At 40.3% G+C, this 17,897-nt stretch overlaps 1 protein-coding gene across 1 annotated transcript in view; it reads left to right on the top strand.

Annotated features, from left to right (window-relative positions):
- ADCY5 (adenylate cyclase 5) overlaps window positions 1–17,897 on the top strand; it is a 204,341-nt gene that overhangs the window by 159,387 nt on the left and 27,057 nt on the right. The window contains exons 8-9 of the mRNA XM_023931292.2: window positions 1,187–1,327; window positions 14,185–14,207. Coding sequence (XP_023787060.1) covers window positions 1,187–1,327; window positions 14,185–14,207 — 164 coding nt within the window. The remainder of the gene's footprint in view (window positions 1–1,186; window positions 1,328–14,184; window positions 14,208–17,897) is intronic.

The raw sequence follows: 17,897 nt of genomic DNA, 5'->3' as shown, positions 1-17,897 counted from the left end.
TGAAAGCTTTCTTTTTAAATAACTCAGTTGTCTGGAAATCCAAAATTAACTATTACGTCTGTTTTCTTCTCTAATGTCATTGAAGCAGCAATTCTCTTGAAAAAGTTTAATCTCTCAAGTAATAAATAACAAATCCCTACCTTCTGAATTTTCAAGCTCTCCAGAGTTTGTCTCTTTTAAGCAAGGATATAATAATTGCCACCCCTCTGCCTCCTGAGTTAGTACAGGTAAATCATACAATCCTCCCTGAGCCAGGCTGCTGTGCAGCCCTTGCTTAGAGGGACTTTTGTCCACAGAACACATTCCATGTGGAAACCTGCCTGTGTTTTTGGCTAGGGACTATATTCAAAATAAGGAACTAATCTGCCTGTTGTTGAGCCCAGTAACACATTGCACTTCTGTGCTCTTGAAACTGGCACTGAGCTCAAATGAAGCCTGTCCTAGATCCTGTGCTAACCTCACAGTAAGCTCCCACTGCAGCCGAGAGTCAAATCCTTGATAACAAAATCAAAGACTTTGTCCAAACTTCAGGAGAATTAGTGTCAATGTCAAACTGGAAGCTAGCATTAGTCGGGAAGACCATTCTGTCACACTCTGCAATTGCATTACCCTTGTAATACCCCAGTACAGAGTTGTTTGCAAGATTTTCATGCTTTCCTTAGCATGTCTGGGAATATGCTCCTGCAAGTGTGGAAAATTATTTGCTTGTGCCTATGCAGAAAGGTGTCCTGTATTGCCATAGCTTCAAGGCTCCTGTTCTTCAACTAAATCACTCACTGTGTTGTTTCTCTTCTAGATATAACAGTTCTTTTGCTTTTTGAGGACTCTCTGTGTAGTATCTCACCTTGGAACTGTAATATTCTATCTGAAATCATTCAGTTTGATTCAATTTGCTAATAAAGAAAATAGATGTCTCCATTTTGGAATGCTCCCCATGTTTACACAGGTTATGGTGGTTGTTCAGAACAAGTAAAGGAATAAAATGGTGGCACCACTGAAAGCGTTCTAAAAATAAGAGAAAGAGATGGTGGACTGAGACTGCTTCTGATCAGGGACTGCTTCACAGAGTTCAAGGTGCAAAGCCAGCTTTTGGAGTGAGAGATCAGATGTGAGAGATGCTTGGAGAATGACTGCTGTGTAAATGTTTGAAAATTTATTATGCATTTTTCTCTGGTTTGTATTCCAGAAAGACGAGAAAGCCACGATAGCCAAGATGAACCGCCAGCGTGCCAATTCCATCAGCCATAACCCGCCACACTGGGGAGTTGACCGGCCCTTTTACAACCACCTCGGAGGTCACCAGGTCTCCAAGGAGATGAAGAGAATGGTAATGCCTTGCTTTATGGACATTAATTTATTTTCTTCTTAATACAGCATTATATCCCTCCTGCTTTGTATGAAGGTTTTTACAGCCCTGAGGGCGTTTTCCAAATGGGGGTGGAAAATTCTACTTTGACTCCAGAAATAACAATAATTGGTACATCTGGAGGTGAGTGATTGTGAGATGAGGCACAAGGTTGTTTGAGAGGGGAAGGGAGGCTGAATGGCACAAAGAAAGCTCTTTTGTCTGACTTGTCCCACATTCTGAACACTCATCCAGGCTGTGTGAGAAGATGTGATTATTGCAAAAACTGCTCCGTAACCCAAGCATTCGAGAGGCATCTGACATACATTTCTATTAGCTCAGTACCTGAAAAGGTTTCTGGCTTGCATTGTCACAGCCAGGTGCTGTTCTCCTCTCTAACCTGTGTGCTTCTGGGGCCCCAGGGATGTCCCTGCCATGTTTAATCCTGGAGAATACATTCTCGAGTACATGGATTAATTGGCCTAAGGTAGCAGGCATCTTCGTTTCTTTCTTGTACCTTTCACAGTCTTTCTAAATTAAAATGAACAAGACCTAATTACCAATTCAATTGCACTGAGAGGACTTTTATGGCTCATTTTACATAAAGATGTAGATGATATCCTTGTTTTCTGCAATAAAGATTAAGAAGATACTTTATATTATAGTGGCTATTTTTAAAAATAATAGAAATATTTAGCACCTCTATAATTGTGTGCATAATCAGATTGTTCTATAACCTTTTTTATGTTGCTTTGAGCCTTCACGCACAGTCAAAAGTGTCTATTTGTTACTCACTTTGTTGTCTATAGTCAAAGTTCTGCTCCAGGTCACCAAAGCTTTTTAAGTATTTTAAAAAATTTATGAACACTAGATTCAATCCCACAATTTAAAAATTTGGGTATAGCTATAAGAAACTGCATAACTTTTAAAGGGAAATGCTGGCACATTTATTAATAGTTGGTGCTAATATTATTCAATCTTAGTATTATTTTACAGTGCTAAACCAAATTTCTTAGTCTCCATAGTAATGTTTCTTTCATTTCTCAGATCTCCAAATGAGGGTTTCTGACATGAGCATACAGATCAGTGGAACTGTGCATTTTTTATGTGGGCTTTTCAATAGGGTGTGCTCAATAGGCATGACATTATTAGAAGAGACTAATCACACTAGCACATAATTATAATTATAAGTTTCTTTGAATAGCTTTTAAGGGGTTCTTGAAGCCTCCAGTTCAGAAACAAGGTGTATGCATGCCAAATGGTATTATGCTTCTTGGTGTTAATTACAGTTTGCCGTGTCTAGCTGGTTGTTCAGTTGGAAAAACATAATTATTTATTGAAATACCAAGCTGAGTCCTAAAAACTTCACTGCCCCTCACTTGTAGGAGGAAAGACTTACTTTTTTTCCTTATCTGGAGCCTTTCCCTGTAATGCTGTTTACCTTCTTGAAAATTCAGCAGCTCAGATAGTGTCTTCTACTCAATCTGTCTCTTGTATTAAGCTATCTTTTGAGAAGCTGATGTTGCATGCATCAGGCTGTTTCTTGAAACCCAACTGAAATCTGATTCAGATGTATTATTTTCAGCTAGACTTTTTGTTGTTCTTAGGGATTGTTTTTTAAAATCTGTTATTTATATATTTACAGATCTGTTATGTTTGAGTTGCATTAGTAAAAATGCAAACATGCTCCCCATGGCCTCCCCATTTTAATATCTTCTAGATGGACATTTTAGTGACTAGAACACAGGACAAATTTCTCCATCTTCTGTCTCAACTCTCTGTTAACACCTAATTTAAATATGCATTTCTTTGTACCATCCAGCTTTGCACAGTACTTTGTACTCTCTAACACCATGTTACATGTGTGCTGTGTGTGTTTAATGCATGCAGAGTGCACGCTGGCTGCAAACTGCCTGCTTAGAAATACAAAACACAGAGAGACAGATGGGGAGCAGAACTACAGAGGTTTTTATCAGTGCTCTTCAGAGATGACATGTCATTGATCTTGGTAAGCAGCACCAGCTCTTAAACCTCCTGAAAATGTGCTCTTTGCTCCACATCACCCACCTTCACCCAGACCTTTTGCATTTTGTTATATGTAGTCTTTCTCCTTGGAAGCTGTGAACATGTAAGGTTGGACTGGTCAAAGTATTACACCAAAGGTTCAAAACAGGTATTTATAAGGGTAATTGTGAGATAGTCCTCAGGCAGGAGCCAGGTAATATTGCAGTGATTTGCAGTTCCACTATATTAATGTGTAGATATGAATACATATGTGTGTAGAAAATAATACAGATGGTTATGAAGGGCACTGAGTTTTGTCACAAATGTAATACAGTTTGCATTTTAAAGACAACCATATTTTCAGGAAAAAAAGGAGAGACACTGTTTTTTTTGTGGCTCTACTTACAATTCCCTGAAAGAGAATATTAAAGTTCCCTGAATTGCATTTTTGGGAAGGCACTGTCATATTTAATAGAAAACAGAATTATTTTGGCCATTTTTCTTTCCAGTGAATGCTGGCACAGATAGCTGCCTCTATTCTTAGGATATACTAGCAGAAGTCTGAGAGGAGACGGATTAGCAACAAATGTAGTCCTAGATTCCTTTTTTTCCTCCTCCTCCTCCTCTTTCATGGCATTTCAATGTGCTGCCACGTCTGGGCACATCAGCAGGACAGCAGGTGGGGTTTGTGTGGAATGACAGCGTGGGCAGTGGCATGGGGAGGCCTTTGGTCCCTGCTTCTCTTCATGTTGTGGCTTGGACCTTAACCTGCACCAGGTTCAGCAGATTTTCCACAATGATTCTAGTTGTTGTTTTTCCCTTGTGCACACAGGAGTTTTTTCAGACACGTGCAGATACGAATAAGATAAATTATCCTACATGTGCCCATACAGTGGCAATCTAACATGTCCTGGAAAACGGGAGTCACTTTCCCACTCCTACCGTGGCTAACTGGGGCCTGAGTCAAATGGGGTTGCAACTGTGTCAGCTCATCCCATCCAGCCCAACAGCCTCTGCACTTCCCTTATGCACTGCTCTCTTCCCCAGACCATTACAAGCCCTTCTTTTTCCCTTCCCACTGCCTAGCAGTGCCCTTTCTCGCCCCGCAGAGCCTTCAGGGAGGCAGCAGCCCAGAGACATCAGTGTTGCACACTGCTGATCCTGACCTCCATTAGCTGGTGGAGCCACTGCCCCGAACACACTGGTAAATGTGCAGAGGAAAGTCAGATACAAATGCCCTGGGAGGGCCAAGAGCCCTGCTCTGGCTGGAGCCCTGCTGGAGCCTTGCCCCTGGGAGCCCAGGTTGCTGCAGGGCCGGTCCTGAGGGCACGGAGCAGCCGCGGGTGGGCAGAGCAGCCTGCACAGCATCAGCTCGGTGGCTGTGCACGGAGCAGGAGGAGAGCCTGGCAGAACAGCACAGCTGCTTGCTATTTGTGTGGCTTTTTACAGCTCGTCTGCTTGTTTCCTAAACAAAAGCAATCAGTCTTGGACCAGTGTATCTCTCTGGAAATGGAGACTTTGGTGCCGCTCATTCCCCCAAGTCCCCACTCACCAGCCTTGTCTTCCCCACTAGTCCAGTTTGTAATTGCAAAATGGTCAAAAATAAGTGGACTTGAAAGCATTTGAGAGTACAGGTATATTTATAGCTATAACAATATTTATACACCACTGAGAAATACTTTGCGTTTCTCAGTATATATTTCAGAGGTCTTTTATAAATATTGATGAATTTTAGACTTCTGGAAATAATATTCATGTCTCAGTTTCCATCATCAAAACAAAACTGCTATTAAAGAAAAACCAATTTGGGGATTGTAGTTGACTGTAAGCTGAAAGAGGTTTGCTGTAAACAGCAATAAAAAGGCAAATGTTGATTCTTTCCAAAATTACAGGGCTGTTATAGATGACAAATTATTCTCTTGCATCCTTTACTCTGCTCAACATTATTAAGTTTGTATCCAGAAAAGCACATCCCATTTGGGATTACAATAAATTAGCAGAATGTGGATGAGTTAAAGATAATCTAGTGGACAAAATTGCAAATTAGCAGAGTTTCAATAGTGTGGCCTCTGAATATGTTGAAATATTGTGTTTGCTCCAACCTAGAAGGGAGAAGACTGATTAAAAACAAAAGTCTTCAAATACAGGAACGTTTATAAGGACAAAAAATAATGATAAATCATTCTCCATGACTGTAAAGGGCAGGTTTAAAAATAATCATCCTAATTTGCTGAAAGGAGGGTCTAAGTTAAAAAAAAATTTGGGTGCAAGGAACAGGCTGTATAAGAAGCTTCTGAAATCCCTGATTTTCCTGTATGAATCTTAATTACTTTATTCAGGGCTTTTCAGTCTGGAAAATCACAAAATCCTTTGCAAATATCAAAACAATAAGGTTAAAAAGACCCTATTAGGATAATGTATAGGGAAAAAATAATATATGAATAATATGAGATACCTTTAAATATTTTATAAAGTTTCCAGTCTAGGCTGCATGGGGCTTCGTGCCATCAATCTCCCCACTTTGTACAGGAGCCAGCTATATACCCCCAGCATTGCTGACAGATACTTGTCTATCCCTTATTTAAAGACCTGAAAGAATGGAAAACCCACAGTCTTGCTGGGCATTCCTTCAACAGTTTTATGATTTTTCGTAATGTTTTACTTCACATGTCCTGACTTCAGTTTGAAGCCATGGTGCTGCATGAGCTATTCACAGTAGACAGAAGACAGTTTTTCTCTCCTTTACAGTTATGCTCTCTGTGGTTGAAGATTATAACCTAGAGTCTCTGCACAGCTCTGATTCCCTGATCAAGTTTGTTCCCTACTTGGTGCTTTCCAGCCCAATGGTTGTTCTTGCTCCCACTGAGCACTGGGCATTACATTGGTAAGAGGGAGTGCCTTCGCTGAGCCCAGCACTCATCCTGAGCTTTTATTAATCAGGGAATCAAAGAATGGCCTGGGTTGAAAGGGACATTAAAAATCATCCCATTGCAACCCCTCTGTTGCAATGACACCTTTCCCTAGACAGCTTTCTCAGAGCTCTGTTCAACCTGGCCTTAAACAATTCCAGGGAAGGGGCATCCACAACTTGTCATGTCAGACATTACGTCCCAAAATGCCCCTTCAATTCCCTGTACAACAGTACCATGGTGGCCTCCTCACATCAGGACTGCTGCTCAGAATATGCTGGACATTTCTGAGATCTTTTAACCAGACTTGACACAGCCTCATGCTGGCTTCCAAAACAAACAAAAAAAAAAGGGCATTGTGTAATGAGTTCTAATCATTTGTGGGAAGTCTTGCTATTGGATCTTAAGGCCATCATAGGTGTTTTACACTGGCTGGTATGACAGCTTAGCTTGTTTCATTGGTACATGCTTTGGGGAAGGTTTGCTTCAGAAGCAGGTTCCTCTGAGTTGTCACAATCAAATATAAGCAGAGTGGCTAACAGGATTACTGAGTGCTGTGTACAAGCCTGGCAGATTTCATATTCCAGCTGCTGGAAAGGTTAAACATTAGGAAGTTTAGGAAGAGAAAGAGGAAGAAGATTGCAATGCTGGTTTCAGTCTGACCGTGCTTCTGTCATGAGGCTGAGAACAGCTAATGAACCATTTAATTTGCAGTGAAATTGTGTATGAAGTTGATGTTAGTTACAAAGTAAAAACTGACATAAAATCAAATAGAGATTATATATGTGTAGGAAATACTACTACATGCAGATGTTAAAGATATGAGACAAGGTTATAAAAATGGATCCTGGATATGGCTGGCTTGATAAAGAACAAGCTCTTTCATGTAGGTGCTGCCTGATTCCTTGTGCTGCTGCTCAGAGCTCTGCACATCTGCACATGATATTTGATTGCTTGGTGTTTGTTTTCTAATGAAATAACACTCATCTACAAGCGGGGTCATTCAATGATAAAATACTTCTTTGTCTTGTTCCCCCTGTCCTAAATCAAACAGTTCTTTGCATTTTGTATTGTAAATACAGCTCATTTCCTCTCTTTATGTCTCCAAGTTGCCCTTACAATAGATCTTGTTACTTGGAAGTCAAAATTGGGTAACAGGTGCCTCAGAGGAACAGATGCCATAGCTGGTTCTGTGCCAATTCTACCTCTTAAATATCAGAAACAATTAAAATTGAAAATAAAAGCTCCATAGACAAGTTTTCCTCAGTAAGCTCTATCAAAGAGAATTGGATTTGAGTCCACGAATCAGGCACCAAGGGTTCACCCTCCTTCAAAAGGTTTCATTTAACTGCAGGTCATCATTATCCTCTTTTCCAGCAATCATCTGCTAAATCTAGTAATTGCAACACTGACGTCAGCAAAGCTGGACACAGGCTCCCAATGGAGAAGAATTTGACCCAATATTTTTTCACTGCTATTGTAGTAATCTAACTCGTAATCAAGCAGGGAGAAACTCTCAAAATCCTTTCTGCTGTAATCTCCATGTATTGCTGTAGATCTGGGAGGAAAATGTTAGTCTAGCGTGGGTTTTATTGAACCAGTTTGGTGTTGATAGCTCTCAAACAGCAAGGAGAGGAATCCCATCCAGCAGTTATACTGTGTAATTTCCTTGGTGCTCACCTGGAAAAAGGGTTTGCCTGATTCACATGATCCATGGGATCTCATATAAGTGAAATGGAGTAGAGTGTACTTTGCTCAAATTGTCAGAGGTTTACACTGTTTTGTATCCTCATCTGCTAGCCTAACTTTTATTCTAGTTGATCAGGACTTGCAGTCATCCTTGATTACTTATTTAAAAGAGGGATAAGAATCCCTCTTTTTAAGATAGAGTTTGATACTGGCTTAGAAACCTTGCACTGGTAATTTTTCCACCATTCCATACCCTTTTCTAGAGTAAATTTTACTTGTACGGGGAAAGGTCATTTGGATTAAGACGGTACTAAAATGTGTCAGACTGGTTTTGAGTGGAGACTAAATTTAGCCTGCAGAAATAAAGATATAATTCCCTTTTATTCACAGAAACATTTCCTCTGATGTTCATGGAAGCATTGCACAGGTGGATTTGTGGCATTACCAGAATGATTTCCAAAGTTTCCTCAAGCAGACAGTAAGCCTTAATGCAGGTCAGCAGGTTTGGGTCTGGGTTTCAGAGAGGGTGAGCAGCTCTGCCCAGACCAGTGGGCAATTTCAATTAAGGCTGGTTAGGCTTGGATCCAGTCTGTCTGCATCTGATTAGAAGGCTAACAGTAGTTTCTGGAGAAGTTTGTTTTGTTTATCATCATTTGGAGCATAGACATGGAAGGGCAGAGATTATGGAGCCAGAAACTGATTGAGAGCGTTTCTAGGACTGCTTATTTTTATGTCTGCTTTGCAAGTTCTAAAAACTGTTCACAAATGAGGCACAGAACCAGAAACCATTTCACTTGAAAATGTGACCTTTGGACTGGAGAAATTTGGATTCAGAGTTCGCAGAAAACTGGAAAGTGTGAGCAACCTGCACTTTTCAGTGGTGTGAGTTCAGAGACAGAAGTTAATTAAAAGTAAGGTAGAGAAAGCCAATATCAACCAAAGTAACCTCTTATGATCTCTAGATTTAAATCTGATGGCCCAGATAAATTCATGGTATTGGCCAGGTCTGGTCTGCCAGCTGAGGACTACAGAACCATTTTAGAGTTGAAGAAAGCAGAGGCTTTCACCATCTGTGATGCGTGCCGTGGAATGAAAGTCTATTTATCAAGTGGGGTGGGCTGCAGAAATGGAGCACTTCAGCTTTCCTTTTCAGACCTCATTAGTCTGTGTTCCAGCTATAGCAGACACACTCATCATTTAATCTGTTTCATAAACTGGTTTTCTGCCAGTCTGTTGTTCTGCACTTAGATGCTTGTTAAATATCCTTCCTATCAGGCTTTATTCTTTCTGGACTCTGGAAACAGAAATTGTGTTATTTTTGGCTTGAGTGCTTTGAAGTCCTTCAGTTTTGCTTCTGCATTTACACCTGACAGCATCTATCTTCATAGCCTTGTCTTTTTGACCACAGGGACAGAGCAGAAGGTACAACAGTGCTGAAAATAGATGTGAATAATTAGTTTTGTGGTAGAGCCAAAACAGGTTTGTTTTTAACAACATCCCCTCTCAACCTGCCACTCTCCCTTTCTGTTTTCCACGGTCACTGTCTCTGGAAAGCACCTCTGCAAGTTGGCCTTAACTCTTACAAAGCTCATTTTGTCCCTAAGTTGAAAGTTATTTTGATTTCTGCTTTAACATGTAAGTTCTATTTTGACTTTCTTCTGGGAATGAGAACAGGGCAAGAAAAAATAGTTTCTTTGTCATTTTTGCTTTTAAGATCTTTGCTGGAGTTGAGAACGAAGTTTTTAAGGGTGGAATTCATACTTCCCACACACATTGCCATTAAGAAGGTCATGAAGCTCATCAGCCCCTCTACTGTCTTATTTTTGGAGTTAAATGAAAAGTTAAAAGCATATAAAATCTATTCCACTTTTCTTTGCATATTTACAATATGGTAATAATTCCAGCAAGTGTTCTAGAAGTTAGAATTATTATTTCTAATTGTTCTTGATTTGAAGTGTTACGGTATTGCAGTCAGCTTGTCATGTCTTTGACAAACACTTTATCATACTATTTAAGGAATCAGTTTTAATCTTCAAAGAAAAGGGCTTAGCTAATTTAGAAGTCAAGCAGAGAGATGGCAGTCATATGAGTTTTTAGCACAATAGATATTCATATAATATCCCCCATAAAGTAGTAAGCCTTAGGGGCCATAGGGACAGATGCAGTAATATAACATTCCTTTTTTTCTTCCTCCTGCATGTCTACTCCCACTGAGGATGTCAATATAGATTCTGAATCACCTGACCTGCCATAAAAAAATAAGGCTTTTTTAATAATCTCCTGTAGAAAAGACAAAAGAGCAGAGCCTTTAAGGGAGTTGATTCAGCTGAGTTTGGGTTAATGTTTCCAAAGTCAAAGAGAGGACTGTCTTAGCCTCAGAGCAATTAATAAATGCTATTACCTTTGCTTTTGCATTCTGATGGCAGAGTAATACAGCTTCCTGGGGGAATGAGAAAAACACCAGTATCAGGGATATTTAAAATGAGACTGAATAAAATTTGCATGAGGTCCTATGTGCAGCAGTCCATTAGTACTGCACTGTGATAAGGCCTATCTCATGCCTTCTAGAGGAAAGAAATTCTGGCCTGAACAAGGGCTACTTTATCATCATGATTATGGAGCTATTCTTGAACTCCTGTGAGCTCCTGTCTGTCTGATTCTTGTAACCATCATCACTTTTGCCATTTTCATCCCTGCTGACAATTCCCAGCCTTTTCTTCATAGTGTCCTAGATAACCACTAGCATTGTTTCAGCCTGCTGGATACAAATCCATAAGCAACAAGAGAGGATTTATATTCTTATGTCCATGAATTGCCTGTTTCTCTTCCTATCCCTTTACACATCCTCTCCTAAATGACAGGCACCCCATTTTTACCAGCCTTTTTGTTTTTCTCGGGGGTTCAGATTTCTGTAGGCATTTTTGCAGAAATGCCAATTTTGGCATATCTCTGTGCAGCAGTACCCAAACAAGCTGAGCCCAGCCCAGCTGTCCAGCCTCCAGTGGGACACACACACAGATGGCATGAGGAGTGCTGGACAGTGCCTTTAGTGCCTTGTGTTTCTCTTTCCTGCTTGAGTTTGGAAGTTTGGCTACCAGATTATGAGCAGGAATGAAGAAAAATTCATGTAGACCCTATTCCTGCAGGGTTGGTTGTGAGTTTATCCTGTGTATAACACAGACCATTGCAATTGATGGGAGCAGCCTTACTCTGAGCCAAGGGCTTTAAATGGAACAAAACACCTGACTTCTGAAGATACTAAACCATTTGCCAGCTGTGGAGAAGAAAAAAAAAGGCCAATATGTCGTTAGTGCTCAAGCCCTGTGCAGGGGGAAGGAAATAATTTGAAGTGCAGAGTTTTCAATGAACCGAGCCTGCCCACGAGACTGGGGGAGGTGAAAGCACATTAACCAAAACCCAGGGGGAAATTTCCTTCCCAATCCAAATCAGGATTGGGAAGCATGGGATTGGGCAGTGTGACCCTGAGCATGCGATCACCTCCTCCACCTGAAAGGCTTCCTGGTGAGTGATTGAAACATGGATGCCTGAGTGGAGACAGAGGAAAATCACTGGTCACCACCAGATCCTAGAGGTATATTTGCTCTATATCCTGTCAAAGTCTTCCACTGCAAATAAGAAAGATATCATGTAATAAATGTCCGGTTTTTAAGGAGCTGTGTTTAAGGATTTTTTTCCTAAAATAATTCCAAAGACTTTTCTCCATAACAATTCCATTTTTGGCATTTCTGCTTGAAGTATCTTTAGTATGAAATGGGAGTGTTTGAAGTGAATCATTTAATTTGCTTAACTTAAAGAAGTTCCTACAACATTTAATTTTAAGCTGATTCTCTCTAATTAAAGTTCAAGTCACTCTTAAATATTTAGCCTCATTAAATGAAGATCCAGTAAGGAAAATGTTGTAGTCTTTTCCTTTTCAGCTTTACCTGAAATATGTATTTTTTTGGTCTTTAGTTTTTTGAAACACCAATTTAATTTGAGTTACCAGCAAGAATAATTTCCAGAATTTCAAGCACAATTTAGTATCATCAATTGAAAAGCTACATCAATTAATTCTCTTTTATTTTAATTACTTCCCTTGTAGCAGTTTTTCTGAGGGAAAGAAGCAGGGCAGAATCAAACTCCATGTGGATTAAGTGTTCACCCATATAAATGGCCAGTTAAATATTTTTCCACACTTGAAATATTGGGGAATTTTTTTAAGATGTGCTTGCTGAGGTGTTCTAGTAACTTGACCTGGTCAGCCTGTGTCCTCCAACTCGTACATCTCTAAGGCAGGAGTGGGAGATCTGTGTTTTGTTTGAGGCATTCAGTGGGATGGAAGGTTACAGAGCTGGTTGTGAAAATCAGACCATTTTAGGGGACTCTCCCACTGCAGTCAGTCATCCAGTTCCCAACTGGCTAAGCTTGAAAATGTGACCTTGATATCTATCTAATAAGCAAGTACTGGCTGTTTTCTCATCGCTTGCCTCTGCTTATTTCTTGGCTGGTAGCTATTCATCTTCAGTTGATTTTTCTTTTTTTTCTTTTTTTGCAGCCTAAGTGACTATGACACCAGACAAATTAGTGAGCATTTTGTCTCCATGATTAATCAGTGAGATTTCTACTTTGGCACTGTGTTGTAGGATTACTTAGAAGATAAATAAATAAATCAATCAGATATTTCTGACAACTGTAAAATAATTAGGCAAAAGAAGAAGGAAAAAAAACACACAACAAAAAGCTGAATGATTATTTCACTCTTTTTTTTTTTTTAATTTTTTTTTTTTATTTTGGCTTGGATAACTGGACATGCTAACTTTAAATCAACATTACTACTTCCTTCTTCCCACTGGATCTGCTGGTGGTTGTGACATGGGGCTGAGAGGCTTCCTTGATCTGAATTTCCAATGGGTTAAGTTGAAGTGGCGGTTTCTGTTTAGGAGTGTGGTTTTAATCTGAAATAGAGAAGGTGAAAATGGAAATTGCTCTCAGTGAATCTCAGTCCTGGCTGCTGATATGAGTGACAGACCTCACTTTTTCCCTCTGGCAAAGCTGGTGCTGTTCAGGGACACTGTGCTGGCTTTCCTTCTGCCATGTGGCCGCATTCCTAACTCATTGCAAGGGCAAAATCTGTTCTCGTTTAGTATCTGGTCAGTGTTGATGTTTCTGATGGTGTTGGACAAGGCAGCTGTGGGAAGACTTTTGCCCAAAGACGTTTGATTTTCAGTCAGGATGGATTTCAGCATGCTGACCCCAGAATGGTTGCTGCTGCAGGTCCAGCAGCTGGAAAATCCTCACGTGCCCCGAGCAGTTTTGGCCTGAAGTCTCTGGGAGAAAAACAAAAGCAATCCTACATATCTCCCAGCTACATTTGTTTTATGTTTTGGAACACAGGGTACAAACTCTGTGCTTGAGTATTTGACCCTTCTTGTCAAATATACAACTTTTCTTGACTACAGTTAAATTTAAGCCAAGATGTCAGAGGGCACATTTTGTTTCAGCCTGTGCAAAATGGCAATTTTGTTGCAATTTGGTCCGTTAGGTGTGTTAATGCTAAACATATAAACTTATGCCTCCATATAACATTTCATGTAAGGCCTTCTAGCCATTGAAAAACTATGGATAACTCATAAATACTTACACTTAATCAGTTCAGGTGCTTCTGAAAGAATTGTGAATATTTGGGCTATTGCAAATATTACAAATAATTCCTGAAATCTTTCTCAAGGAAACATAGTCTGTGTGTGCATGTGATGAGGGAAGGAGCAGGGAGACCCCTGGGAGAGATGAAAACCAAAAACACATCCATTGCCCTTAGCTGAGCCCTGACATAAAGAGATGCAGCTTTGTTGTATACAGAGGTTGATTTCTGTTATTGTTCTGCGTTTTGTTTCAAGTAAAATACTTCCTCAATTATAATATCAGTATAATTTCCATTGTATCATTTGTAATGGTGACTGCTAAAAAGAAGACACCTGAAATAAAGTGTGCCAGCAGTCAGCTGAAACATTTCCTTTATCTGCACTTCCATGAATTAATATCTGAAGGAATGTGTTTTTCCAAAGCTGCTCTGTCTGCCCGCTGACACCACTGCACAAAATATTGTTGTGGGTGGGAAAAGCCGTCCATCCACACCTAACAAATGAGAAGTCCCCTGTGAGACATCGTTCCTGGGATGCTTTGTGCTCTCAAGGTCAGCCTGTTTGCTCACCCTTGTGCCCTTTTCCTTTCTTTCAGGGTTTCGAGGACCCCAAGGACAAGTAAGCAAATTTACTTCTGTCATACACTCTTATGTTTACACGTTTGGGATTTTTTTCTCATATTAAAAAAGGACAAAAATTGATGCCCGGAAGCCAAAAATAATGCTTGGACTCCCCAGAGGTTTGCCCTGGAGGGAAAGCCAGATGAGGGCACAGGATTGACTGATGTGCATTCAGAACAGCCACTGCCCTCAAAACATTTATTTATTTGGTGGTTCTAACTTGTTTTTATAATTAAAATGCTTTTGCTGCACTTCCTCTTGCCCCAAATAATCTTCACTCTTTGAAAATAACCCAGGAAAAAATCTTTCTCCAAAGTATTGGACATCTCCAGTAAGAAAGGTTTATGTATGTATTAAAATGCCTGTATTGTTTCTGAGTTTATTTGCATATATTTTATATTACTCATTATTGAACATTAACTTATTTCTACATATAAAAATAAACTCAAAAATGATAGCTTGTCTGAAAAAGTAAATTCAAAGTTTCGTGCTCTAAAATATAACCAAATTTTAACAGTATTTTTATTTTTTTCCTATAGAACTTTAGAGAAATTGTTAAAATAACAATTTAATGAGAGGTATTTTGAAAAATTGCCTCTGGAGGAAAAAACCCAAACACATTCACTTTTTAACTTCTACAACTGGACATATCAAAAGTATTTCCTGTATTGAAGGTGTTTAGAATAATTTCACATTCTGTCCCACTGAATGGAATTAATTATAAGCTTGCTTAGACCGAGTTAGGCAACAGTAGAGGAGACTGGTGCCTAAAATATGTTGCTGTTGCTCTTTATCATGTTTCTCAGGCTGCTGAGAATTGGATTTCTGTGAGCTGGGACAGGTAAATGCTTCTGTGGGCTCAAGGCATCCAGCTGTGGGAAAATTCACATTATGGTGGTTGAGCACTGAGTACAACTGTCTAAAAGGAAAGTGATAAGTTTGAACATGGCAATATTAAGAGTCATTTTCTCCTCCCCTTGCCCTTCCCTGCAAACCAAATTTTTGTAACATTTAGCCCTGTGCACCCTGGGATGTTTCATTGGTCCCACTGTTTCCTGTTGTATCCGTGGATGCTGGGAACTCAGTTGATGTTAGATATGCTTTGGGGGAAAAAAAACCCCTAACAGATTACAACAAAATAATTCATAGGAATACTGAAATTTTCAGTATCCCTCATGAAATAGTATTTTTCCTCATGGTTCCTGGGAGAAAACAGAAAAATCAGCTGCCTCAGTGCTGGTCTACAGCAGAGTCACCCAAAGCTGAGGACCAGCACCTCCTCTGTTGCTCCACAGACCATAATATCTGGTCTCCATCCTGTAGTTTGAAAGGTTCCTTAGGCTGTTACAGCCAATAGCTGAGCTGTCTCACTCAGAGTGGTGCCAGTTCATTATACAGATTTCAGGATTTTTGAATTCCTGTTTCAGTACAAGAAGAAGCTACTACTTGCCTCTGATTCTCTTCATCCAGAAATCTGTTTAACTCAAGTACAAAGATTTGGCAAAAATAAATCTCTAGCAGAGTATGTTCATGGTAAGAATGGCTAAAATTAGATACCTCAACCATGTTGAGTACTACAGCAGTTCCTTCACATGCAGAAATACTGAGGGTCAATACTTGTGTCTGGCAGCAGAGGAAGACATGGGCACCAACACATGCCTGAGAACAGGACCAAACCTTACGTGCCTGAGTGCAGGTTTAGTTACGGAATCTAAGCATGAAGCATTTAAAATTATGGCATACATGTAGTTTTGGCAGTGGTCACACCCTGCATTGGCAGAAAGTAATTAAATCGGCAGCACATTTTTGGACCACTCTGAAGCCAGCATCTCTGCATTATTGGTAGCGTTCACATTTACAAGCAGAGTGAAAAAGTTGCTACAAAGCGCTGTTTGTGCTGTTCCTGTCCCTTGACACAATTTTCTGTTGGCTGCATTTGAAGAAATCTCAGCACTGCTTTTAGGATGTGTTTTGGGAAGCTTCATGGCAGCCTGAAATCCTCATTTCCACACCATCCCACCCACCAACCACACTATCAATATACCAAAAGGCATTTTGACATGAATTTCTTTAGTCCATGGCAGTACCTTAGCTCTGACTTACAGGCACTGCCTCCAGGGCACTCCTTAGCACAGGGAACTTTTGTATGCCAATTTAAAATTCCATTTATGCAAATGTACCCAAACTTGCAGTACTGTAATTTAGCTTGGGTACAATGGGCTGTGAAAGTCACCTGAGCAGCTCAGTCTGTGTGATGTGACTAGCTTCCCTGCAGTGTGAGGGTGGCTGCTCACTGCCAGTGTCCCAGCAAAGCAACTCAGAACCACAGAGGGATTTCTACACAACCTTGGAGGTTACTATAGTATTATAAACACCCTGAGCAGTAAAATAACCTATTATAAACCTGCAGGCAGCTGAGGTGGAGACCAAGCAGGCAGGTTCTTCACTTTGCATCTTCCTGAGTGGCATTTTCAGACTGGAACTTGAAATTTGATTTCTCTTTGCCAAGATGCTGAGCTGAGTCCTTTGCTTTGGTCCCAGTGGAAAACGCATCGCATCTCCCGTGCGTGGTACGAAATGGGGAAATGTGAATGACCCAAGTGTGTGCATAACTCACAGGATCTTGGAAGACATTCTGTAAATAAAAAACCTAATGATTTCCTTGCTTATTTTTATAAGCCCAGAAGACGTTGCAAGGACTGAATGAAAATAAGCAGCATCTCCTTGAATGCTAAAGCAGATGTACTTTGTCTGAGGAAGTAAATTGAATGTCCTGACCTTACAGGGAAAAAAACACTTTTATTTTCTGATAATATGCATTTCTAGGAACTAAATAACTTTTAGAGCCCCAAAATAAGAAAATTCTTTCCCCCAACCCCTCTGAAATACTAAGGTTGGCTAAAATAGAGACCTTGAGACAAACTAGGCTTGTAATTGCTGTATGGCTACTAAATAGATGCCACTGATGTGTTGTCATAGCCCAGCTGAGGTGCAGGCACCTCAACTCACTGCCTGGGCCAAGGAGTGGCAGAATGGAAATAAGCAGATAGACCTGATTTATTTTTCTCTTGCCAAGAGGTGCACAGAAGAATTGAGGTACAGAGGGCTTCTCAAAATCTGATCCAGTTTTGCAGAAAGCTCTAAAAGAACCTTCCTTTTGGAAAGGGACCTTTAACTTTTAAAATAGAGTCACATTCTAGTTTCTAAGCTGCTTTCCAGCACAGCCTTACCTGTGGGAGCCTGCTGGCTGCAACACAGAGTGCGTTGTGTGCTCTGGTGCAGTACAAATAAAACCAGGGAAATAAAGTAGAGTAGCTTTTCATCATGCCTGTCAGACCCTAGGATTTTTCCTCCAGAGTGCCTAAACTGAGGGTCACACAACATGAGCCCTAAGTTGCTGTGCCACCATGGGGTTTGCACACAGAAATAGTTATGTGCTGGAATATACCCCAGTGCAAGGGAGGGGCATATTTCAGTGGGTAACTATTGGCAAACCCTGGGGATAACCTGAGCAATCATGCAAGCAGAGCAGAAAAACAGCACTTCAGGATTAGCTTTTAATTTCTGCCTATGGCTGTTTGAGGGCAGACCATTAAAGTGGCAGCATCAAGTCATTAAAAAACTGTTAGATTTTAAAAATAACTAGAATCTGGGGAGGTGCTTCAGGTTTCCTGATCCTCAGTGCAAA

The sequence above is a fragment of the Cyanistes caeruleus genome, chromosome 7, assembly GCF_971803275.1.
Source record: "Cyanistes caeruleus chromosome 7, bCyaCae1.hap1.1, whole genome shotgun sequence".
In the NCBI taxonomy this organism is placed as follows: domain Eukaryota; kingdom Metazoa; phylum Chordata; class Aves; order Passeriformes; family Paridae; genus Cyanistes; species Cyanistes caeruleus.
The sequence above is the reverse complement of the archived record's forward strand: the minus strand, read 5'-3'. Positions and strand labels throughout refer to the sequence as shown.